This window comes from Equus caballus, chromosome 15, assembly GCF_041296265.1.
Source record: "Equus caballus isolate H_3958 breed thoroughbred chromosome 15, TB-T2T, whole genome shotgun sequence".
Classification (NCBI taxonomy): Eukaryota; Metazoa; Chordata; class Mammalia; order Perissodactyla; family Equidae; genus Equus; species Equus caballus.
Window position 1 is genome coordinate 71,952,155 of NC_091698.1, and position 23,666 is coordinate 71,975,820.

At 53.8% G+C, this 23,666-nt stretch overlaps 1 protein-coding gene across 1 annotated transcript; it reads right to left on the reverse strand.

Moving 5' to 3' along the window:
- Positions 1–9,721: 9,721 nt before the first annotated feature.
- PKDCC (protein kinase domain containing, cytoplasmic) lies at positions 9,722–19,804 on the reverse strand. Its single transcript, XM_023619172.2, has 7 exons — positions 19,036–19,804; positions 14,691–14,813; positions 13,817–14,088; positions 13,095–13,174; positions 12,738–12,845; positions 10,905–11,078; positions 9,722–10,653 (listed from the first exon to the last, which is right to left on the reverse strand). Exons 1-7 carry the CDS (start codon positions 19,672–19,674, stop codon positions 10,568–10,570), a joined length of 1,482 nt encoding a protein of 493 aa, XP_023474940.1. The 5' UTR covers positions 19,675–19,804; the 3' UTR covers positions 9,722–10,567.
- Between the last annotated feature and the right edge of the window lie 3,862 nt (positions 19,805–23,666).

Below are 23,666 nucleotides of genomic sequence, written 5' to 3' on the forward strand. Positions count from 1 at the left end.
GCTGGGATAACCTCACTCCTGGGCACCGTCAGGAGTGGGCCACCAGTCCCACACATCCCCCAGTCCTGCCTGTGTGTCCCCAGGCCCTTCTTCCCTTGTGTCCCCTCCTTTGGGCTCCTTAAAGTTTTCAGGGGGAGACACCTGATGGTAATGTTGTTAAACAAATTGGAAAATGGAAAATGCATACAAATAAATAGTTAATTGACGGATCTACCTTCTCTTAAGGGTCAGAGACACTGTGAGACAAGCAGGAAAGGAAAGTATGCCCCTTGGGTGGTGGGAGTCTTTGAGGAAAAAGAAAGAGGGGCTTCCTGGAGGAGGTGGTGGTGAAGATCACCTCTGCTTTAGCCCTGCCCCAGAGTAGCCATGGGGAGAGGAGAAGGAGGGATGAGCACCGGATTGGGAGTAATTCTGTTTCTAAGTCAATAATTATATACTGCGGATTGGTGCAGCCGATGGAGATGGTGAAGGATGGGGATTGGAGGGAGCTGGATACAGGGATGAACTGGATAAGCTCACAGTTTCATATTGAAAAAACACTTTGTGATTTCTGCCTCCCATTTATTCCTGGAAAAACAAGTTCTTGAGAAAGCCTTCAAGGCAGTCTCCCTTCCTCCTACTAGCTCTCAATCATTGCTGAGTTCGGGATAAACGGCTCAGAAATGAGAGCGGTATAGTTCCCAGGAATTCTAAGAGGAATCCAACATGTGGGCTGCAGCCAACTCAGTCATATTACTACTTGTATGATGTCCCATCATAAGTCCTAAATAAATACGTGTGGCTCTACCCCTGGGCCTCTCCTCTGCAAGGCTCCTCCAGCCTGTCTGGGCTGGGCTGGAAGCAGCTGCTCACCCCTCCCTCCTTCCACATCCAATTCTGGTTGGGAGTGTGGGCTGGTTATGAACTTCTGCTTTTTGGTCCTGCTTTCTCGGCACCACAAAGAAAAAAGAAAAGAGAAGGGGCTGGCCTTGTGGTGTAGTGGTTAAGTTCAGCAGTTAAGTTCGGCATGCTCTGCTTTGGTGGCCTAGGTTTGTGGTTTTAGATCCTGGTTGCAGACCTATACCACTCGTCAGCCATGCTGTGGCAGCAACCCACACACAAAACAGAGGAAAGCTGGCACAGATATTAGCTCAGGGTGAATCTTCCTCAGCAAAAAAAGAAAAGGAAAGAAAGAAAAGAGAAGATATTTTTAGCCTCTAGGTTATTAAAGCCCAAGAGAGCAGAAGGGAGAAGGAGAATGGACTGGGCAGGTTGATGGATGGACAAATGAGTAGGCTATCCTTCCTTGTCTAGCAGTAGAGATGATAGTGGCTCCAGGTGATGTGGGATCAGGAACTTTTCTTCAAAGAGTGTGGATGGTAGGTAATTGCCTGCCATGTCTTTGGAAGACTTTGGACCCTGGTGGGAAGGACCTGTATTGGCACTGGCCTCTGCCATCAGACTCAGCTCCCCTTGGGAACACAAGATCCTGCAAATCCTACTTGACTGCAACCTGTGATGGAATCAGGCAACAGGGTTGTAGCTGCAAAATGGATCAGGCTTTGTGGGGTTCCAAGGTTAGTCTTGGAGTCCTACCAAGGCCATAACTGCCAAAAGCGTCATTTTCAGAAAGTCTAAATCATTCAAAAAGGAATTCTGCCTTTTGGTCTTTCAAGGAGGAAGCTGTTTCAAAGGGGAGCCAAGGCGAGAAGAGGACTCTGGGTGAGGAGTCCCATTCCAAGAGTGCTGTGAGGGCTGGTGGAACCCAGGGATGACCTCAGAGTTATACACGTGTGCCCCACATGGTGGGCCATGTGTGCCGCCTCCCGGGCTCTGGAGCCTGCAGGGTCCCCCATGCTTGGAATAGTCTGGATCTGCTGACTTGGCAAAATGGGGTAGGGGCTGGGCCACATCTGGAGGGGAGAGGGAAGGACCCCCAGTGACTGGGCTGTGGAGGGGCTCGCCAGCCCCACCCACACCCCTGAGTTCCCCCATCCTTCCCCCCAACCACAAGAGCAGTGTAATTTTCCTCACATTAAAAGTAAACATCTGGCAGCATCTGCAGTGCCCCAAATAAGCCAAGAACTAATCGGAGGCGTTTTTAACCACAATAGGTCCTGGATAGGGAAAGAAGGGGCAGTTCGCTATGCAGAAGCCAAAGCTGGCTACTTGGGGAGCCTCAACTCATTTGTTTATTGATGGGTGGTTAATTAATTGATCAATGAACAAGCTCCTAGGAAATCCTGCTGGTGCAGTGTGCCATGGCTCCAGGCAGCAGGGACATCACTTTGATCTTGTGGGGCCAGATGGTCCATGGTGTAGCAGGGACTGGGAACGACAGTCAGTTCTGGAATGTCTGCTGCCCCCTGCTGCAAGTCCAGGGTCAAATATCCAGGGACCTAAGAACAGGGACAATCTGTGTGGCAAAGCCAGTGGGGTCACTTCAGGGAAAATACTCATTTTCCAGAAGTAAAGGTTGCCTGGGCCCCTTCCTGAGAGATCAGAAGCAGATGCCAGTGTGGAAGCAGGTAGGACCGCTCAGTGGTGGTCATGGTCCAAAGGAGCGCCCAGGGATGAGAGGGAGAAGGAGACAGAGAGAGTGGAGATAGAGCAGAAGAGATGGCTACATCTTGAGGTCAGTCCTCTGAAGCTGGTAACTGGTGTGAGGGCAGTGGTATTGGAAGAAACAGTGACAAACACATTGACCACTCAAGTCTGATTGATGACAAGCTGGAAACAGAGCCTGGGCCTGGCTCACCCCATCTGACAACTGTGAAGGGGCTCAAAGATGAAATTGGGCATAGTTGAGCAGCATCAAATCCATTCCTCACAGCCACACTAAATGTAAGTGACAGATGGAGAAACAAATTAATATTAAAAATGTCGCCAGCTTTCATATTCCGGCAAGAGAAATGCTTCCAACTAGGGACAGATTCTCCTAATTCTGAGGACTAATATCCTTCATCGCCCTCATCAAACAGCCGGAAGTGGCGCAGGGTTCACTGAGGAAGAGTGAACGGTGGAACATGGGGAAGGTTCTGTTGCCTGAGTACTCAGAAATCAGGCACTTGGCTGTAACTTCAGAAATGGGTTTATGCTACAGGTCACAGACTGGCTGCCAGCTGGCTGAATCCAGCTTGTAGACATGTTCTATTTGGCCCACAAATGTCTTTATTTTTGAATTTGAATTAGTGGCCAAAATGCACAAATCGGGAGAAACACAGAAAAGCTCTGATTCCCTTGAAATACCTGTGCACTCAGGCCTAAGTTCTCCAGATGGCGTCAGGCACCACGGCTCCCGTCCCTGCTGGCTCCTGTAGTCATTTGTGATTTCAACTCCTGTATCAAGCCATCAAACACTTTTTATGGATCAGGGTGTTAGTGGGGCTGACTTTCCAAAAGTCCAATTTAAATGAAGGTTATAGAACAAAATAGGAGTGAGATTTTGTTCCCACTTTAGGTAAAAAGATTGAGCTACTTGAAACAATTATCTAATTAAAATCATTTTTTATTAATCAAGCATCACCACAACATACAACACAAATTTAGAAAGTTAAAAAAAATACTAATTAGTTTATCTACCTTGCAAAATTACTAGTTGTGTGTATTTATTCCTTCTAGTCGTTATTCACATACATTTTTACATAGTTCCATACATGGGTTTGCATACTCCTTTTTACATTTAACACTATAATTTACATATTTTATCATATTGCTATATAATCCTCATTTTTAAAATTCTAAATAATGTTGCAAGGAACATCTATGTGCATTTGAGACTTTTCATATTTTGAATTTTTTGCTCAGAATATATTTTCAGAAGTAGCATGAATGGGTTATGTAATGACTTGTACATTAAAGAGTTAACCTGTAAATTCCTAACCGGAAAGTACCTTGTATAAATCTCTTCATCTCAGCAAATTGTTGGAGAGGCCAGAGGAAAAAAACGGTCATTTCAGCCTATGTGATAGGATTGGGGTAATTTAAAAAAAAAAATTTCAGCATGTGAAGTCCATTCCAGTAATAGCACTATCTTGAGACCCAAGTCAAATAGAAGTAAATGTGCTAAGCAGAGGCCCATGTTTAAAGAAGAAACTCATTTGCTCTTAATAACTACAAAATGCCGCATAGCTCAACGATGGAGTTAGAAAACTCCACGTGGCGTCAGAGCCGAGTTCAAAGAGACGGGAGGCCAAGATAGGAGAGAAAGTGTCTTTCCCGATTAAAGCACCTTTGTTCCCTAAGTACCATAGTCATTTCTTAGAACCATGGATGCCTTTAAAATTTTTTATTGACGTGAAAGAAAAAAAATGACTAAACAAGACCAGAGCATTTAAAGGTAATCTATATCCTATAAACAACCTATAGAGAGGGGTAAACAAGGTGATATGCCATTAAATGAAATATAATACAGATAACCTCACTTCTATCTTCTGGACAAGTGTGGATGAGTAACAGTGCCTTAAATCTCCAAGCAATAGAAAGCAAAGCATGCTGCGTATTTCATTTTTATTTTGCCTACATGTCTTTCCCCAAATAAATAAGAAGATTGATATTATAGAAGGGCAGGACAAAGAGCATTTTCTTGAGATTGACATCTGTGCTGAAGAACTGGAGGGCACCACAGGGGCTTCTGGGAAATGGCCCACAAGTTTTGTTTCCATGCCAGGCAAGTCAGCAGAATCTCTCAGGGCAGGATTATGGAGCACTTGAGCAAACTCCACCTCCTGTGGAAAGGCAGCCTGTCTTTGGTAAGGAGAAATCCTGCCTCCCTAATCTACTAGAGCTCTTTGAAGGGCCAAATAAGTGTATGGATAAGGGGGGAAACAGTAGACACACTCTATTTACACTTTCATGAAGCCTCTGACCGGCTCCACACCAAAACCTGTTGAGTCGCCATGGGAATGGGGAGAATGTCTGGTGACAATAGGGAACTGGCTTAGAGACAGGAAATACCAAGTAAGGATAAACAAGACTTTCTCTGGATGGAAAAGAGTTAACAGTGGGGCTCCTGGTGGAGAATTGATGCTCCTGGGGGACCAGGTTAACGGGCCCTTAATGACTTGAGATGTGACCATCAAGCCCTTTGCTTTCACAAGCCACATGTGGAAATCGGCCTCATCGCCCTATAGTGACAGTTCATATATTGTCTTGTTGAATTTGTCCACCTTTGTGACATCTCTAGTGACATTGTGAGCTCCTGAAAGGCAGGGGACATGTCTGATATTTCGGTTTCGTTACGGTGACTAGCACTCAAGAAATATTTTGTGGCTTGAGCTGTTGAGAAAAGAGCAAGTGTACCTTGAAATTCCCTGGCTTGCCAATGACCCTGAGCTCTTCCGTGTAGGCAAATACCAACCCAAGGCTGTAAGCTGTGGGGAGGTGTAGGAGGTCCGTGAGCGACCTGAGATGTTCACTGTGGGCAAGGGTAGGTTGAGTAAAGCATTAAGCGGAAAATAGTTCAACACTTTAATTGTTTTTATTATGAACTTCACAGAGAGTACATAGAAACGTATGTGTCAGTTTAGAGAATAATAGTATAAACTGTACTTTTGAGGGTGACAGATTCAAAGCTCTCAGTGACAGCCCAAGAAAGCGTTTTGGGTCCCTATAATCCAGTGCTTCTTAACCTATATTTCATTATCGCCCCCTCCCCAACCAAGTCCTCTTGTGGATACCTTTTTCCTAATTGCCACCACCCCCGTGACATTTTAATAGCATGGATGTACTGTATATCTGTTTATGTATTGTGGCCCTTTGGAGGCTTACAAAGCATTGGGATAGCTAAGATTTTTTTCATCTCCCAGAACCAAGTTTTGTCTCCCTGGGAGGATGGCGCCCCTGATGAGAATGCACACTGGGGAGGACTCCCTGAAGGTTTGGGCCCAATGTATTCCCTCATCCAACAGAACAACAAATAGCTGAATATCTAAGAATGGAACTGGGAACACAAAAGAAAAGTCTTCTCTTGCCTTCCCCTCACACCATACAAAAGCTCAGATGTGAAGTGAGGCAGTGTGCTGGGTGTGTCCCTTTTGCCCCTCCTGATCCACTCTCTCCACTTTCCCCCTGTTCTCTGTCTCAGGCCTGACAATTACAGAGCTTACCTCAAGCTCCTTCTGGCTTCAAGGGGGGTTTGACCAATGGAGAGCTCCAAAAGAGACAGGGGTCGGAGAGGGAGGAGAGTGAGGTGAGGGTACATGTTCTTCTCGCTCCCTCCTGGTCACCCCGCCCAGCTGTGTCCTTTTGTCCCTTGACTTCTGAGTTCTTCTGGGTTCTGGTAACAGATCCCACTCTCTTTCCTCCGGTAGAGATGGTAACAGCTCCACTGATACGAGCCCCAGGTTATGGCACTCTCCCTTGGGGTTCTCCTGTACCCATACCTTTGTAAATATATCTTATGTGCATTGTGCTCTCCATTTCCCGTTGGGACCCTGAAAGATAGACGGGGGAGGTCTTGTCACTGCACCTCAGGAGAAACATCCTGGAGCTGGGATGAGGCCAGCAGAGAGCAGGTGAGAGGATGTTGGAGACTGAGTAGGATGGGGCAGGAGGACAAGGGATCACAGTCCTAGAAAAGGGAGGCTGAAAGGGGGCTTGATCTTGTTTACGGAATGGGGTGGGAGAATGAACTTCCCCCTACACGGTCATCAAGGATCCTCTAGGGCTTGAGAGTTAATGTTAAGACACATCGTGGTCCATCCCTTTCACATAGTGGAGATTGATGGAGCACTGTCTCCACCCAAGTGGGGAGCACTGGCCTGGATTCACAGAGAGGTGAACAAGGGAATTAAAAGTCCCACATGACAGACCTCAAAGGCATCCTTAAAACAGGTTGGGCTCTTTGGGGACACCCTCGCTCTATGGGATGATGCTAGAGAGGCGGACCTGGTCTCCTTAAACTGCCCTTTGGGCTTCCCATCAAAGGCAGAGTGTGGGTTTGGGAATCCTTCCCGAGGGAAGTGGGAGGTCTGAGTGGATTATTGATCTTTTGGGCTCAGGGGGATGCTGTGCTCCTGTGTGAGACAGTGGGTAGAGGGGAAGGAACACAGGCTTTCAGGAGCAATCACCTAGGCTTGAATCCCGGCTCCTCACTTCTCTGGGTCATCACCCGTCTCACGGAGCTGCCATGAGAATTAAATGAGAAAGTGCACGTAAAGGCAGCCGTGCCCCTCTTCCTAGAAGAACTGAGTAGTCAGTCTCATGCTCTGAGTCCACCAAGTCTGCCTGACTCTGTCCCTGGGAGCAGGGGGCAACCAAGCCTCATATGCTCCAGGCTCCAGAAGCCACACAAAGCAAGAAGCCGTTGTCATGGATGGGGGGTGGGGGGGGTGGGTGGGCACGTTATCCTGAGGCCTCCTAATCCCATTTTCTGCTTTCATGTTAATCCTCTTCCTCCTTCTGTCTGCCACACACTCAACTCCCAGGGCAGTGACCCGGAGAGCCGGGCTCCACCTCCTCCAGGCGACTGCAGTGCTCCCTGTTGGGGTGCTAGAGATGGGGTGGGGCGGGGGTGGGGGACAGTGCCTTGGTCCTCTCCAGCCCACCTGGACACTCTTCCAGGCCAGGCTGTGGATGAAAGTGGAGGGCTCAGCTCATGCACAACAATGGCAGTACCAGCCAGGATTTTCCAAGTGCTTACTGATTGCTGACACTAAGACCTTTCTGTACATAGTTTCATTCAATTCCCATAACATGCCTGTGAAGCTGATATTATTAATCTGAAATTTGCAGAGAAGGAGAAGGAGGCTCAGGGAGTTGTCACGGCCCAGATCACACAGTGAGCAAAAAGCAGGACTGCTAGAATTTCTCCAGAGCTTCATGGGGGACCAGTGACACCAGGGCCCCTCTCCTGTTGCTACCTGCTTCCCCAGCCCTGGAAAGGACCCACCTCCAGCTTCCCTCCTGTGGCACCGTCCCTGAGGCTTCAGTTGGGTGAATGCGTTTCTGTCATGCACTAGACCTGGGTATCACTGGCCGTGCAGTGGAGCAGAAAGAACGTAGCCTTTGGGGAGGGGGTATGGTTCTGGCTTCTGCAGGAAGGGGACAAGATGTACCCAGGAACTGAACACTTTCCAGGGAGACAGGTGGCTACTTGTACAGTGCCAGCTATCTGGGGGGAGGAATGATCTTGCCGGAGGCTTTTACTCACTATCCCCTTCCTTTCAGGGCACTCCATCACCTCTCCATTCCCAGCTGCAAATGCCCTTCTCTCTCCTCTGCAGGACTGAGCCTGGCCATTTTTGCCCCAAGAAATAGGTTCTGAGGGAAGTCTCAGTCACCGAGGAAGAAGCTGTTTACTATCCCTTTAGCCACCTGCAAGTGAGTCTTTCAAAAAAGGTTTTATGTGCTTTGGACCTCCATTTTAGTTCGTTACACACTCAAAGTAAGCGAGGGCTCCTTAACTAACTTGGATTCCTCTTGCTGCAATTCTCCCCTCTGAGACAGGCATGGAGGGTAGGCCTCCATGTGAATGCTCACCAAATCCCTTAGCAGCTGTGACCTGGGCTTCAGTTTTCAGGTCTGTAAAATTGGAATGATAATCGTACCTCACCAAGGCCAGAGCCTGCCCCTCTCCACAGGCCAGTGAACCCCTTGTCTGGAAACTTCTAGAAGCCCAGAAGGCAGTGCCTGGTTCATCTTCAGCCTTCTCTTTCCTCACTGAACCACGCAGTTCCTGGCCCCTGCGGGCATTTCTGCTGACTATAACCAGCGCCTTTGTTTCCCTCTTGACTGCAAAGACCCTGCAGACCTTCCTGCCGCAGCCCTGTGGCACCTCCTCGGGCCCAACGTGGTGATGTGGAGGCTCTGACCCTCCCCACTACCCACAAGCACCGAGCCCAGGTAGCCAGAGGCAAAATGCGGGGGGGGGGGTGCGGATGGGCGTGGTGGTGAGATGCAACCTTGAGGGTCCGACTGGCATCCACGATGAGGTTTCCAGAGCTAACACTGGCTCCTCAGTCAGAACTACAGGGACATCGCATATGTGAGAAATTACACCAACCACATCCGTTGAGGAGAAATCAGGTTCTGAGTTAAAGTTTGCTTATTCTTTTGAAAGCCCTGAAAGGTTTGTGCACTTTGAGAAGATTCTAGAAACAGAATGGTGTATAGGAGAGAGGTGAGATTGCAAGTTAGAAGGTGCATCCACGCCGGGGCTCTTCCTAAGAATGCTTAGTCTTCATTTTTGCTCTGGGCTTCCATACACTTGTGCCTTCCCGTGCTGGACCCTGCACCCGAAAACCCAGGAAGAGGGGCCGGTCTTTCCACAGACCTTCCTTTCTCTCCACTTTCGCTATATTTCTTGTTCAGAGAAAGGCTCTGAAAACAAAAGTGCCCAGCACCTTGTGGTGGGCAGTGGCGATGATGATGCCGGGTCTAACCCTGTACAGAGTCAAAGCTGACCCGACTGGAGGTTGCTTGGGGTCCCCTGATGTGGCCGATGTCCCACCATGAGGACATCAGTCCCTTGGGTAAAGGCTTTGTATATTTGAAGCCGGTGTGTGTTAAAATGCCTCCCCAGGGGAAGGAGGCCCTCATGTCTTTTGTTGGGATGTGGAGGGCCAAGGAAGGAGGTGGGCACCATGGCAACAGGACCTGAAAACACATTTTGCCGACTTCAGTGTTAGCCATGCAGATGTCACTCCTCCAAACGTCATCCCCCAGGACACACCCCCCCACCAAACACACACCAAAGACAAAAGTGAGGAGTCAGCCCAAGAAAACTGTGGCTTGGGAAAAGTCCTTGCCGTGAAATGTCATTTTATTCATTGATTTCTTTTTTTTTTTTTTACAAAAATAAACATTTTAATGAACAAGAAGTACAAAAGCTTCTGGATATACAAACTCCAGGATGGGGGAGAGGCTGGTTTTGGCTGCTTTGCGGCTTTCACTGAAAGCAAATGAGGCAGAAAGGCCCCGGCCCCACCCCCACCCCAGGTCCTGGCTCAAACTGCAACCTGCTCCTCAACCCACGTCTTGGCTCATACCACGTGTGCTCCTCTGCCCCCGACCCTGGGCTGGCCCGTGAGTGCCCTCCTTCCAGTGGCCAGAGCCGGCCTCCCCAGGTATGGGATCGCCCACATCCCGGAAGAGCATCCCCATCAGGTCTCCTGTCTGGAGCTTGGCTGAGAGAACACTTGTGACGGATTGTCCCCACGCAGCCCCCGCCAGGCTGTGGCACGTGCAGCAGCAGCAGCAGCAGCAGCAGCAGCAGCAGGGGCTTTGGCTACATTCTCACACTACAAACACAGTGATGGGGCTCCCACAGAACCGTCCCAGTGAGGGGCAGAGCCCTCAATGGGGAGACCAGCCTGAGTCTTGCTGGCAGCCCAGAGGGTTGGAGAGGCAGTCAGCCCCCATGATTCTTGGCCCTGGAGCCAGCAGTCCCATACCTAGACTGGTAAACTCACATTTTAACGTTTGGCATTATTGCACGTTGTCCTGGTCACCTTGTTCTGTCTCGGGTGTCAGCCTTGTCTGCAGGGGCTCCTAGGTGACATGCAGTGCCGCTAGTGCAAGTCACTCCCTCCACAGGCAAGCCCAGCTGGCGGGGATGGTCAGCTGGTCAGCGGATCCCTCAGACGGGTCAGCCAGAGGCCTTCACATATGTGGTCTTGCTGGGATCAGGGACCACTTGGCTCCATCCCGTCTTGAAAAAGACCAGCTGCCGACCTGGGGGCAGAGGTGAGAGGTAATAGGACTGGATGTTTCTCTCCCTGGAGGCAGGGCCACTCTCCCTAATGCCACTGCCTTGAGGACATATATACTTGTACTTGAGGACATATATACTTGATGAGGTGTCCCTCATCACCTCAGCCTTCTTGTCGTAACATCTCTGGCTTCTGATGGGGGACCGCTACCTGTCAATCTCTTCCAGGGAAGTCCAGTCTCCTCCCTCAGGATGTTCTTCCCCACTGGCTCACCTGTCCAGGTGGTCTGGTTGGTGACCACAAAGGCCCGGCACTGGGCATGGCTCTCACAGATGTGCACGGCCTCAGCCAGGTTGAACACTGAAAGGAGGCAGCTTCCATGGTGGTAGGATGGCCAGCAGCGGTAGTCTTCCTGGGGGATGGTTCTCTCTGGGAGGCTCTGGTACTCTGTGGGTTGGAGATAGAGTTCAAATGAGAACTCTGTGTGCCCAGGGGTGAGAGCTGGGGCCACTTTCTGAGAAGGGCTATAAGATTCATTTCCTAGGTGAATGCTGAAATCCAGCCCAGTGCCCCTAGTATGGCGATGAGGCCAGCTACCACTGTGAAACTGGGCTGGCCACTCAGTAAGGGCAAAGCTCAGATTTAGTTTTTGGGAGACACACATCTCTCAAATCTAAGGGCACACAGCTGGTTCAGTCAGCACATGATGGCAGGCACATGCATGGGATAAATGCACACACAGAGCCACTGGCTGTCCCGGCTGGCTGCTGAGGTCAGGACATTTTAGACACTGAAAGCTGGGCTTCTCAAACTTCAGTGTGCATGGGACTTTCCAGGAAATCTTGTGAACATGCAGATTCTGATTTAGAAGGTCTGGGATGGGGCCTGGGAATCGGCATGTCTGGTTCTGCTGGTCTGCAGAGCATACTTTGAGTAGCGAGAGTTTAGAGCACCCCTGGGTCCCACTTCCTCCTGGCCTTGGGGAGAGAGGTGAGGCAAGCTCCTCCAATAGGGAGGCAGTCAGGGATTTTTGAAGTTAAGAGACATGCAAATGAATGTAAAACACAAAAATTACCATTTGGGAATCCACAACTTGTGTGTTTGGAGAGGAGGCCAGAGGAAGAATCTGAGATCTCCCCATTACACAGAAGGAGCCCCCAGAGGCTCTGAAACCTCCTCAGTCAGGAAGCTGCTCCACGGCAGGCCTCCTGTTCACCCAGGCCTCCTGTTCACCCGGGTCTTTCCTGCTTCCTGGGGAGCCCCAGCTCTGGACTGATAATGCAGAAGCCCCGGGCCTCTGGTCACCCCGCCCTCCTGCCTCCTTCTACCAGGGACTAGACCAAAGTCCAGGGCTGGCTGTGATTTATAGCCCCATAAACGGCGTCCTCGGGGACAGAGCCAGCCATTGTTCACCTCGTTAAACTTTATTTACAGGGCTAACGAGGGCTCCCCCACCCCTAAGACCGGCCAGAGCTCCCTGAATACGGAGGCTGCCCACCCCTCGCCCCCCTGCCAACCACTCTAAACCCCAGGGCCTCAGTGGAGGGACCACGGCCCATAAGCAGTGGCTAGAATTCGCCCCCTGCTCTGGGGCTTCTTGCCTGGCTTCAGTGTGGAGCCCCCTCCACCTCTAGCTGCCCTCCTGGCCCCAGAAGTGTAGAGGAAGGAAAGAGAAGCAAACAGATACTGTGCCTCAGCAGTGTAACAGGAACTGGGTTCACTGCTTTCACACACTTCACCTGGCATTTAAGCCCCATCAGAATTTTGTGAGGCAGGTAATATTGAACCCAATTCACAGATGAGGAAAGTGAGGCTTATGGTGTAAGGAAACTTGCTCAAAGTCACACAGTCAATACATGGAAGGGTTTGGAGCCACCCAGAGAAGGGGTATCAGTGCCCACCCTCCAGTTCAAGGCAGAATTATAGTTGTTCCAGCTCAGCTGGAGATGAGACCTCCAAGTGAAGGCTAAACAGCCAGTGGCCTCTGCACCACTCCAAGCGAGCTTTAGAAGAAGGATGCGCCACTGAGCCCAATTAGGGTGATCACTCACCCTCCCACCCACGCCCCACCTCCCTAGGCCCTGGATCCCCACGGGGGCCACTCACCAGCTCTGCTGCCTGCTGTGGAGTTCTGCAGATACTGCCCGCTCCGGTACAGGTGCAGCACCTTCTCCAGCTGGGCCAGGGTCTCGTCCACACCCCAGGTGAGCTCTCCTGCAGAGTGCGGTGTGGCTATGAGAGGGGATGTGGTGCTCCCCGAGGTAGGGAGCCAGCTGCCCTTCCGTCTCTGCCCCTGGAGCCTGGGCTGAGACGACCAGCGGACTGGGAAGGAAGGCTGCTACAGAATGCCACTTTGGGTAACGATGGTTTCTGGACCAAGTGCTGTCCTGGCTCACTCTTGTCCCCATGCCTGCTAGGGGAGGGGCGGGGTGCTGGCAAGCAGATGGGCCCTGGAAGCCTCACCTGTGGCGTTGACGACGCTGTCCAGCAGAGGCCGTAGTGAGGGTGGTGCACTGTGGGGCAGGAGGTATGTGAAGAAAAACCTGGGGCAGAGAGAAACCATGCGTTCGGCGGTCTAGCCTTTGGACCCTTCCTCTACCCCAACTTGGGACAGAACCCCAATCTGGCCAGGGAGCCATGCCCCCAGAGTGTAGCATGGAGTCTACCCAGACTCACGGTAGGGGTCCAGGCACATGCGAAGGCCACAGCTAACTTCATAGCAAACTAAAATCGGAGGTCTGTTTTCCCCATCGCGCCCTCCCCTCCCCGGAGGGCTCCTCACCCCTTAGCCCCACATTATCCCCCTGGCTGACGAGTGTCAGAGCAGCCCCATGCCTGGGGCCTAGTGAGGAGCTTCTAGAGGTGGAGGGTCAGGGGAGGAAGGGGTAGGGCCGGTCCTACCGGCCCCAAGCTCTGAGTCTGACACTATTTTAAGAAGCCTCCAGCTGCCACCCCCCAACCGAGATTCTCCTTGGAGCTGACTATTTTTAGCCTCGTCGTCAGGAGCCTTGAATGTTCCCTTCTTAACTGGGTGAAATCCTTGCCCTGTCCCTGCCACTCCACTGGTCAAGGCTGAGTCTCCCTGCCCTGGTGGACCTCCTGGACCCCATGTTGGCTGTGTCCCTGCCATGCCTCCTGGGTCCACTCTCCCTCACTGGCCTCCCTGAGTGGCGGATGGCGGTCACCTGTAGGCATTGTAGAGGTTGCGCTTCTCATTCATGCCCTCGCACCAGCCCTGGGCTGAGCAGGGCAGGGTGAAGTTCCTGGCTGGAAACTCGAGTATGCAGTCGGCGCTGCTCGCACACGGTGTCTCCTCCACACGTGCGTCATCCAGATCCGTCACCTTCAGCTCCCCATCCACCAGCACAAACTGTCGGGGGCGGAAGTCCAGCAGAGTGACCGAGCCCAGCGGGGAGTGTGCCAGGTGGTGGAGCAGGCGGCCCAGGCTCAGGCAGATCTGAGGGGCAGACACAAGGCTGTTCACTGCCTCTCTCCTGAGAGGAGACCCGGGGGTCTCCAGGGCTGCCTCCTTTGGGGCTGTGGACTGAGCTCGGGGGGTGGCATTTCTCGTAAAGGCCCCAGTGCTCACTAAGTGCTGAGGCCAGGGGCCTATAGAGCAAGCCAGTGATTTTTTATTAACCCTTGGCTGGCCTGACCCTGAAAGTAACACAGAGTAAGTGGGAGATGGGCAGCAGGGAAGTCTGGGGATGACGAATCTCCTCCCTGAAGTTGCATCTTGAGTGGGGTTTTAGTGCAGGGTATGGAAATAGAGCGAGGGGCAAGACGACCGTAAGGCCTTTTCTAGTCCTAGGACACTGGCCTTCCTGTGGCCAGGCTGAGAGTGAGTACGTGAGCGTGTGTGTATGTCTGGGGAGCAGGAGCTCAAAAACCTAAGGATTCACTGTGTCCTGCTTCTTTCTTTAACCCTTTGGCTGATGGCTGAGTCAGCGCTGCTCTGTCCGTGTCCCTCCCTCTCTCTCGAAGCTGCTCTGGAGGGCTGGCCTTCTAAGGGAGAACCATCCCAGCAAGAAGCCCGCCCTGGCCCTCCTCCCTGCTCACTCGGAATCGATCCTCCCAGGAAGTCTGCAGCAGCTGGATCATTTCCACAGGGGCGCCCAGCTCCGTGATGGTCGTCAGGGTGTCTGGGATGTCCTCGCTGTCCTGGTAGCAGTAGCCATAGAGCTGGGGAAGGCCCGGGGGGGGGGGGGGGGTCACTAGGTCATATGGTGGGGGTGGGGTCGGAGAAGGGCTGGGCTGTGACTCCCCCTCCCTCTGCTCAGCCAGCCCTAGGCCTTTGCTTCAGCTCAGGCCAGAAAAGAATAGCCACGCTGCCCGGGAAGCCTGCCCTCTGTCTCTGCAGCCAGAGTTCCTATTCACTACATCAGCCCCTTATGGCTTGCCATTCAGGTAAATGGGCAGATCGGGCTACCATGTGCTAACCACGTGCCAGGCACTGTGTTGAATGCTTTACATGCATAACTCAATTCTTATAATAACCTTAAAGGGGTATAGAGGGTAAAAGTATCTCTAAATTACAGGTGAGGAAACCAGCTCAGAGAGGTTAAGTTACTTGCACAAGTTCACACAGCTAATGCATACATGAGCTAGGATTCAAATTTATGTCCCTCTGATTCCACAGCCTGGTTCTTTCCAAGAATACTGTTTGCTAACTGACAAACCAGCAAATGGTTATTATACCTCTTCTCTGCTCCAATCCTTGTCTATTCCTCATCATTTCCACTTTCAGGCAGCTCAGTTTTTTTCTACTCAGGTCTTGTGAGAGGAAAAGCAAGCTCCCTCAGAATTGGTTAACAAGCATTGATAAGAACAGAGTATTTAAAGGGCACATCCTTGGGTGTTCTTTGCATACGTTGGTGGGTGGGGAGTCACAGGCATCAGTGGTGGTGGTAGTCAGGAATGGTTCTGGGGAAGATGAGTTCTTTGGGGGCAGGGTCACAAGGGGCTGCCCACTCCGTATGATGAGGGGACGGGCCGGGTACAGCTCAGCTGGTCGGGGGCTTCTGGGAAGCACAGGCTGATTTTGTCACTAACACCTAAACCAGCATCCACAGAGAGCCTTGCTTCTCCCAGCCTCTCCCACCACACTGCACATCAGCTAGGGGTCAGACAGTGCTCAAAACAACCAGCACCCTGTGGGGTAGGAACACAAAGGCCGAGTTGTCCAGGCTGGGGTAGGGAGAGGGGAGAGCTGCATGGTGGGGGGCGGGAGGGGGCAAGCCCACAGGCTAGATGTCTCTGCATACTGTCACCCTTCATGCCATCGTTCACACCCTTCCCAGCTCCACTGTAGGCCCTCACATGCCCCCTTCCATCCCACGGGAGCCCTTTCGGCTCCCCCTCTCTGGAGCCAGCCACCCGCTAGGCCTGCTGGCACAAGGGAAGGCACGACTCAGTGTCCCTGTCAGATCACTAGGGCTGCGACTTGGGGGATAGGGGGGCAGTCCCAGGCGCCCTCTTCTTCCATCTCTCTTCATCTCTCTCCACTTCTCCAGCCCCCCCATCAGCCCAGGGAGGCCCCAGACCCAGGTTGGGGGGCGGATAAGGGGAGCAGCCCCGGGGCCTGGTTCTCATTTTCTTGCCCAGAGTCTGAGCCCTTGTGGGAAACTTCTGAAGGTTATTAAACACCCGGAGGTCGTTAAACGCACTGTTAACGAGGTATTAATCAACACCCCTCAGGAAAAAATAAAAAGACACACCATTAACCCCCCCAGGAAGTGTGAGGTTGAGCATTTCAGTCGCATCTTTTGTTCCTTTGGGAGAAGAAATATACTCTAGGAGGGCCAGAATCTGGGCCCAAGCAGGTCGGGGGGGCCCCATGTGAGGCCTAAAGTCTTGGTGGACGAAAGACATTGGGGGGGTGGGGGAGGGAAGACAAGACACTTGTGCCCTTTGACCCTGGGCTATAGAGGCATCTATCCTGAGAGGGAGTTTGTGTGTGTGTGTCGGGGGTGAGTTAGTAGGGGTCACAGAAGATGGATAGAGAGATCTCACCCAGGCAATCCCGAGACCCGAGCAAGCACCAGGAGGTGCCCAGTGGGACATGCTGTGCTGGGCATCTTCTATTAGAGGCCACAGCACCAACTGTGGGGCTCCCAGAGAGCAGGAGGGGGCCTTTGGCAGCCTGGGGGAGCAGGAACTCTAAGAAACACTTTCTGACTCCTCCCCAGTTCAGCAAACAGTCAAACGGTTTTGAAATTTTAAATGCTGACGAGGTATTAAAACAACATTATTTCTAGTTCCCCCGCATACCCGAACTGGAGCCTCCTGAGCAAGAAGACCCCACGGCAGGCTTCCCTGGCAGCAGAGGGGGCACCGCTGAAGAAGTGAAGAAGTCAGAGGGAGCCTGGCCTGGGGCTCCCAGGGGTTGGGGAATAAATGTGGGACGCCCATCCCCTAGAACAGTCCCTAAACTCACACTAAGGGACCCCTGCCTCCCCCTAATGATAATTTGTTACCTTTGCCAGACAGAAAGGACCTGGGACCCTCCCCACCTTATAACACTTGTGCCCTAGGGCAATTAACTTCAGTCTCTGTCCCTGTAAGAGTCACATGCCCAACCCCAGACAGACCCAGTCTTGGTCTAGTGAGGGAATGCGCAAAAACCATTCAGTTGCAATTTTTTTCTTTGGCATCTTCAGCATTGGGCCGGGGCCCTGACATTAAAGTGGAGGACCATTCTGTGATAGGTGTGGGGCGGTTAGCTGGATGCTTGTCAGGCAGTTTGGGTGGGGTAAGTGACAGAGAGAGAAGTTCCTTAAGAGACAGGAAAGCACAGCAAGCCTCAAACCTGTCCTAAGGGGGGTGGGGGGGTCTCGAGTCATCTAACCAACACTTAATGTCCTGGTAAGTCACTCAAGATCTTCTCCACCGCCTCAGAATCTGGCTGACACCTCAGGGTTTCCAAAAAGTTCCCAAGAGCCCCTGGGAAGCGAAGAGAACAAGATCCTCCCAGTTCGAATGGCCACGTAACCAGCAGCTCACTTCCCGAAGCTCCAGACACAGTGGCAGTGCAACCAGGAGCAACCACTCACAACCGTTGGCTCTGCCCGACCTCCTGCAACCCGTTCAGGGCCTGGGACCCGGTCACAGGTGTCTGACCAGGGTTGGGGTAGCCTGGGGAAACCGGGAGCCAGCAGGAGTAGAAAGAGCTCTCTGGCCCATATCTCTGATTCTGCAGTGCCCATCCAGGCGGGGGGGCTCTCCCACTCCTGAGGAAAGGACGGAAGGACCCCTGCATTTCTGGTCAGTTCTGCTGGGTGCAGAAAGGTTAATCTGAGTGGGCTCGGAGGGCGAAGGTGTGGGCAAGCTTCCTGCGCTGGGGAGTCTGCACACACCCTATGCTCCCCGGGGCCAAGAGTGGGCAGGGATTCCCCTCTCAGTCTGCTCAGACATGTGCAAAGGGAATGGTCTGTCTAATCCTAGGGCCAACTCAAGGACGGAGAGCTGGGGCAGAGGAGGAAGTGGGTGTGTTAGGGCAGTGCTGGGACTGCAAGAGGCCCTTCTCCTAGTCTAGCCTGGAGGGGACAAGGTGGGGTCTCATCTTCCCCCTCTGCCCCCAGTGAACAGGAAAGACAGAGTCCCATTTAGTAGGAACCTGGGCATCTGGCCTTCTCAATCGTCCAGCTTCTTGGCCACATTTGCGCAGATAATGTGACATTCCGACCCCCAGGCCCTCAGCCTGTCCCCTGAGCACCGAGCTAAGACCCTGGGGCTTCCCCAGTGGTTCAGGGCCTACTTTAAGGCTTGGAGAACCCCGGGGTCACTTCTGGGAAGGGCTGTGCATTTTCTGGATGACTACCCCAACCCCGCCTGTTCTTCCAGTGGCTTCTGGGGTAAGCGGTGGGGATATTCTCTGAGAATCAAGCCTGACACAGTCTCCTGCTAGCCCTTCCCAACCCCATTGCTGTCCCACCCCATCTTCAAAGCCAGGCAAGGAACTGTGTGGAAACTGAGAGAAGTGGGATTCAGATTCCTTCAAGAAAGGGGACCCTATCACTACAGTCGGGATCCTGACTCAAAGATGACCTCTGTTCGGTGTCTTGCCTTGGGGTCATTTCCCTGGTGCTCAACACCCTAGCTTCAGGCAGAAGAAGGGTCCTAAATCCTAACGGACCCCCATCCTCACCCCTCTCTGCCCTCTGTCTTCAAGGGATATGGTGTGGAAGTTGAGAAACCCAGGAGTCCCTCTGTAAAGGGACGCCCACCAGGGAGTGAGAGGGAGGGCGGTGTAGTGGGAAGCGGCCATGGTCCGGGTTCTGCCTTTGGGCACCAGTCGCTGGGGGTCCGTTTCATATCTACAAGACCAAGGGTTCTCTTCCAGCCAGAGTGACGGGGCCTGGGCACGTCCAGCCAGTACCCTCGCCCCGCGCCCCCACCCTCGTACCTGCAGCACGTTGGGGTGCCGCAGCCGCTCCAGCAGCACCATCTCCTTGAGCAGCTTGTGGGCCGCCAGCCGATAGCAGCCCCTCCGTGCCCCGAACTCGCGCACGCAGCTGCCCAGATCGTGGCCGCTGAAGTCCACTGCCTTGAGCGCCACCGCGGCGCCGCCGGGCAGGCGGACCCGGTACACGGCCTTGGTGTAGCCGGAGCCCACGTACTGTGCGCCGGTCACGTTGCGGAGCGCGGCGCAGCCCAGGCGCGGGCCCAGGCCGGGGGAGCCCGGGCCGGGAGCCGGGGGCCAGCCCGGAGCGCCGTCGGGCAGGGGCCGGGCCCGCGGGGGCCGGGGACGCTGCAGGCCCGGCCCTCCAGGAGCTAGGTCCATCAGGCGCCGCCGCTCCGGCCGGCCGGCCCCGGGCGCGGGGCCCCCGCGGGAATAGCGCTGCACCTCCTCGTAGCGCGCTCGGATCTGCCGGGCCAGCTCCCCGCGGTCCCCGCGACGGCCCGGGCCCGGGGCTGGCGAGGGCCCGGGGGACTGGCCTGGCCGCGGAGGCTCCGAGCCCGGTGCGAAGAGCACGTTGAGGACCGAGCCCAGTAGGAAGGAGGCGCAGAAACCCGCGGCCACCGCCGCCCGCCGGCGCCGCATCGCTCCCCTCCCCCCGGCCGGCCGGCCCCGCGCGGCTCCCCGGCCCCGGCCCCCGGAGGCTCAGGCTCCGAGGCGGCTCCGCTCTGCGCCCCGCCGGCCCCCTGCCCAGCCCGCGCGCATGGCCCCGGCGGCCCCGACCCCGGCCCCTCGCGGGCGGCACATCGGGCTGACACTTGCCTCCCTCCTGCCCTGCCCCCGCCGCTTATAAGGCCTGGAGCCGCCCCCGCCCCCGCCCCCTTCGCCTCCGCCTCCCAGCTCCGGGCCCGAGCCCGGCCTCGGCACCGCCCCCTCCGGCCGCCCGGCCCGGCCTTCCCCGCTGACTGACAGCCGGCCCTCCTCCCGCGGCCAGCCGGGCCTGGGAAGCGGCGCGGAGGCGGCTCCGGCCCTGGCCAGCGCGCGGCCCCCAGAACGCGGGCCGGGGAGAGGGGGAGGGGGCGGCGGCGGCCCCGCGACGCGCGGGGGCTCCGGGCCCAGCGCGAGGGCGGATAACGGGGCCGGGGCTGCTGGATAACGGGATCAGGAGGCGGATTACGGAGCCAGCCGGGCGGGGTGGGGCGAAGATACAGGGGCGAGGCCGGCGGGTAACGGGCTCCGGAGGGGACGAACAGCTGGGCCGGGGGTGATGGGGATCCGTGCGATCCCAGAACGCCCTCCCTGGGAGCCGGGGCCTCGGGGCGGGCTGGGCGCTGGGAAGGCGCCGGAGTCCCACGTTCCGCGGGTGGGGCTGGGGGTGGCGGCTCCTCGCCCAGTCCGGGCTTCGGGGCGGGAGGGGGAGGCGGACTCAGAGGCGGGCACCTGCGAGCGCGCATGGGACGGGAACCCTGGGATCAGAGAAATAATCGTGCGGTTTTCGGAGATGCCCTGTTCAACCTTCTCCACCAAGTCTTTCTGATTTCTAATCAGCCTCAGATCTACAGCCTCAGATCTAACGCCTCCCCCAGCCCTCCACCCCCGGGATCCCCGCAGTCAGACGCAGTCAGCAGCGGATCACGAACCATATGCATGCTAGTAGTCTGTGCAAAGAGTGCTTTTGTACCCACGGACGTGCGTGGTGCAGACTGTCTGTGTAGTGTGTGCATTGGTGTGTCTGAAGGGGCCACTGTGTCCGAGGAAGGAAATGTATATCGTGCGTGTAAGTTGGTGCAGACTCTACCAGCACTTCTGGCCCCTCCTCCTCCCTCCCTGATTGCATCATTAGTGCTAATTGAGGGGCTTTCACACGCCAGTGCATTAGCTGTTTGGAGTGAGCTCCCCCCTCCTGGGAGAGATAAGCCGCTGCCCCTCCCCCTCCCAGCACTCCACTTCCCCACCGCCCTGGAACTGTCCACCCAGATCCTCTCCCCTTGCTGGGCACCTTTCTGCCTCCCTCTGTTCCTGGATTTGTTAATCTCTTTCCTCCCCGCTGTGTCAGAGATTGGCTGGAGAGGAATCAGGGAGGAAGGGGAGGGCCCAGAGCCTCTTTTCTGAGGGGGTGTCCAGGAAGGGGAGACTTTCCTGCATGAGGCTGAAGAGGTCTGGTGTTCCTACAGAATGCAGACTCACTGTGATGAGAGAGGGGACAGGAATCTCTGCCTGGTTCCTGTGGACATGGAAGGGCAGAGGAGAGGACTGAATCCTTGCTCTCCAGCCTGTGATCCCACTGAGGTAGGGGCATCCAGCCCTGACTCCTGGGGTCCCCTAAGACTCCGAGAGTTGGAGCCCAGTTTAACTCAGCAGAGTGAGAGAAGCCACGATTCTCCTGAGAACCTTTGGTTTGGTGGAATTCGGTCTGGTCCTGTTTAGCTGCTCTATTCTGCACTGGCCCATGGCTGCTGGGGGGTGGGGGGAGAGGCTCTGAGCAGATGCCCTCCCCAGCCCTCACACCAGATGTCTTTGGTCTAATTAACTGTGCTGGAAAAACCAACCTGGGTTTGTAAACAGAGCTACTGGCTAAAGTCAACAGGGAGCAGCAGCAAACAGCAAACATTCCCCTCACACACAGCCTCAGTCCAACCCAGCCGCCTCAGGAAGCGGGAGCCCTGCCGCTCATGAGGACCCCTGGCCCACAGCTGAGTCAGGGGAAGCCTGTCTGCCTCTGTGACCCCAATATGGCTGTTTCCTTACCAGTTCTGGACACTCATCTGCTGGGGAGGAACAGGAATTCTGGGAGAAATAGATTTGCCATCCCAAGACAGGCTCTCACCCCCTTCCAGCGATTTCCAGTGATTTCCTCATGTCTACCCAGCCTCCTGATCCATGAGGAAGCCATTGTGGGGGGAATATTCCTTAGAGAGCTTTCTTTGGGGCCTGCTCTGCTCTGGGTTCTTGGAGAAGTGCTGAGGTAGGACTTGGCATTGTGGGTCTATAACTCAGAGTTGGTGAATATAACGCGAACATTGTTAAGTTCGTTACACATCATGTAGGTATTATAATAACATGTTCTGAAATTAGATAATTATTCCTGTGATATCTTTGCCAAGCGCCAGTGTTTCTGTTATGGTTTGAAAGTTCAGTGCACACGGGGGCCTGAGAAACAGGCACAAATGTACGTACAACACACACACACACAAGCCCACGGAGCAGTAGCCTCACCCGCAGGAACACAGGCATTTCAGCTCTCTCCTGCTCACACTCACTGGGTCTCCCTCACCAGCCCTCAGACACACAGACATATACAATCTTTGATGGAAATAGGTTTTTGGCCTCTGAAAAAAAGAGATTGAACTTTTTGAACAGATTAGAGTTTCTGAATTGGCAGTTCTTGAGTTCTTAACCAAATTCTGCTAGTTTGCTTTTTTTTTTTTTTGCCACCCAGGGAGAGGAATCATCATTTCAAAGAATTGAAAAAGACACAAAAAGCTGCTTAAGGCTCCAGATCTACAGCCTGCCTGCCCAGCCTGCCCCGAGACCTGGCGGGGCCTCCCAGGCTAGAGTCGTCAGGCCAGTGTCCAGCTCAGAACGCTGAGTGCCAGCTTCGCACACAGAGTCCCCCTCCAGCTGTGACTCAGGGCCACAGCAGCCCTCAGACCAGAGTGCTTGCCAGTACGAAGGCTCTGTGCTGCAGACACACCAAGTGTTCCTGCTCCTTCTTCTGCCTGTAGCACCCCCACCCACCCACCCACCCAAACACCAGCTTGGAGAGCAATCCTTAGGAAGGAGGCAGATGGCCCAGACTCCAGAATGCTACATTTCTTCGGAAATGTTTTTTAGATCCCCCTTTCTGCACGTGCTGTCAGATCATCCCAGGCTGCCAGGATTGCAGTATTAACCTCTCAGCAGCCTCTTTACTGTCTGCCTTTTCCCTCCCGCCCAGGTCTCAGACACCTCTTTTGGAGTATTACTCTCCTGCTCAGAAACCTGGAGGATAAACTGAACTGGGCCTTCCGGCCTCTGGGAGCTGAGCCCTGCCCCTCCCTAGCTCTGTTGCCGCTTTTCATTTCCCTGCACAGAGTCAGACTCCCCCAGCCTGGTGCCTGTGCTCTCTTGACTTGCTGCCCTCCCAGTTGCTCCTTCCTGAAATGACCTCTTCTAGCCTTTCCACGTCATCTTTGCTGGCTGGTTCTCCCAGGTGTCCCAGAAAGCAGCAAGTCACTGACAGCGCTTCTCCAACTGGGCTACAGGGGTCCCTGGGATCTTGAAGGTATATTCTCAGAGTTCCGTGGATTTGTTACTTCAAAAAGAAACGTACAAAATACGTTTCTCAGGTCTTGGAAACCTTGCTGTAAAGAGCTTGGGACTTGGAGCCAGAGAAACTTGGGTTCTAATCTCATTAGCTGAGTTACTTTTGGCAAGTTAGTTAACCTCTCTGTGTAGTAGTTTTCTCATTAGGAAACTGGGAGATAATAAGAGTACCTACCACATGAAGTTGTTGAATGAATGAAATGCAAAAACATAAAAAAGCGCCTGGCATGGGATAAGCCCTCAGTATGTATAATGTATTGCTAGTATTAATAATATTAAACAAATAAACCTCTGTGACAACATGCTAGACATCTTGGTTGGATGGAACTCAG

What these genes read in the sequence shown, in the direction of transcription:
- PKDCC (XM_023619172.2), bottom strand. Translation starts at nt 19,674, where the DNA reads ATGCGGCGCCGGCGGGCGGCGGTGGCCGCGGGTTTCTGCGCCTCCTTC. An exon ending in CCTGGGAGGATCGATTCCGA is followed by an intron (nt 14,089 to 14,690) that starts GTGAGCAGGGAG and finishes TCTGCCCCTCAG; the next exon opens with ATCTGCCTGAGCCTGGGCCG. An exon ending in CAGCGTCGTCAACGCCACAG is followed by an intron (nt 12,846 to 13,094) that starts GTGAGGCTTCCA and finishes CGCACTCTGCAG; the next exon opens with GAGAGCTCACCTGGGGTGTG.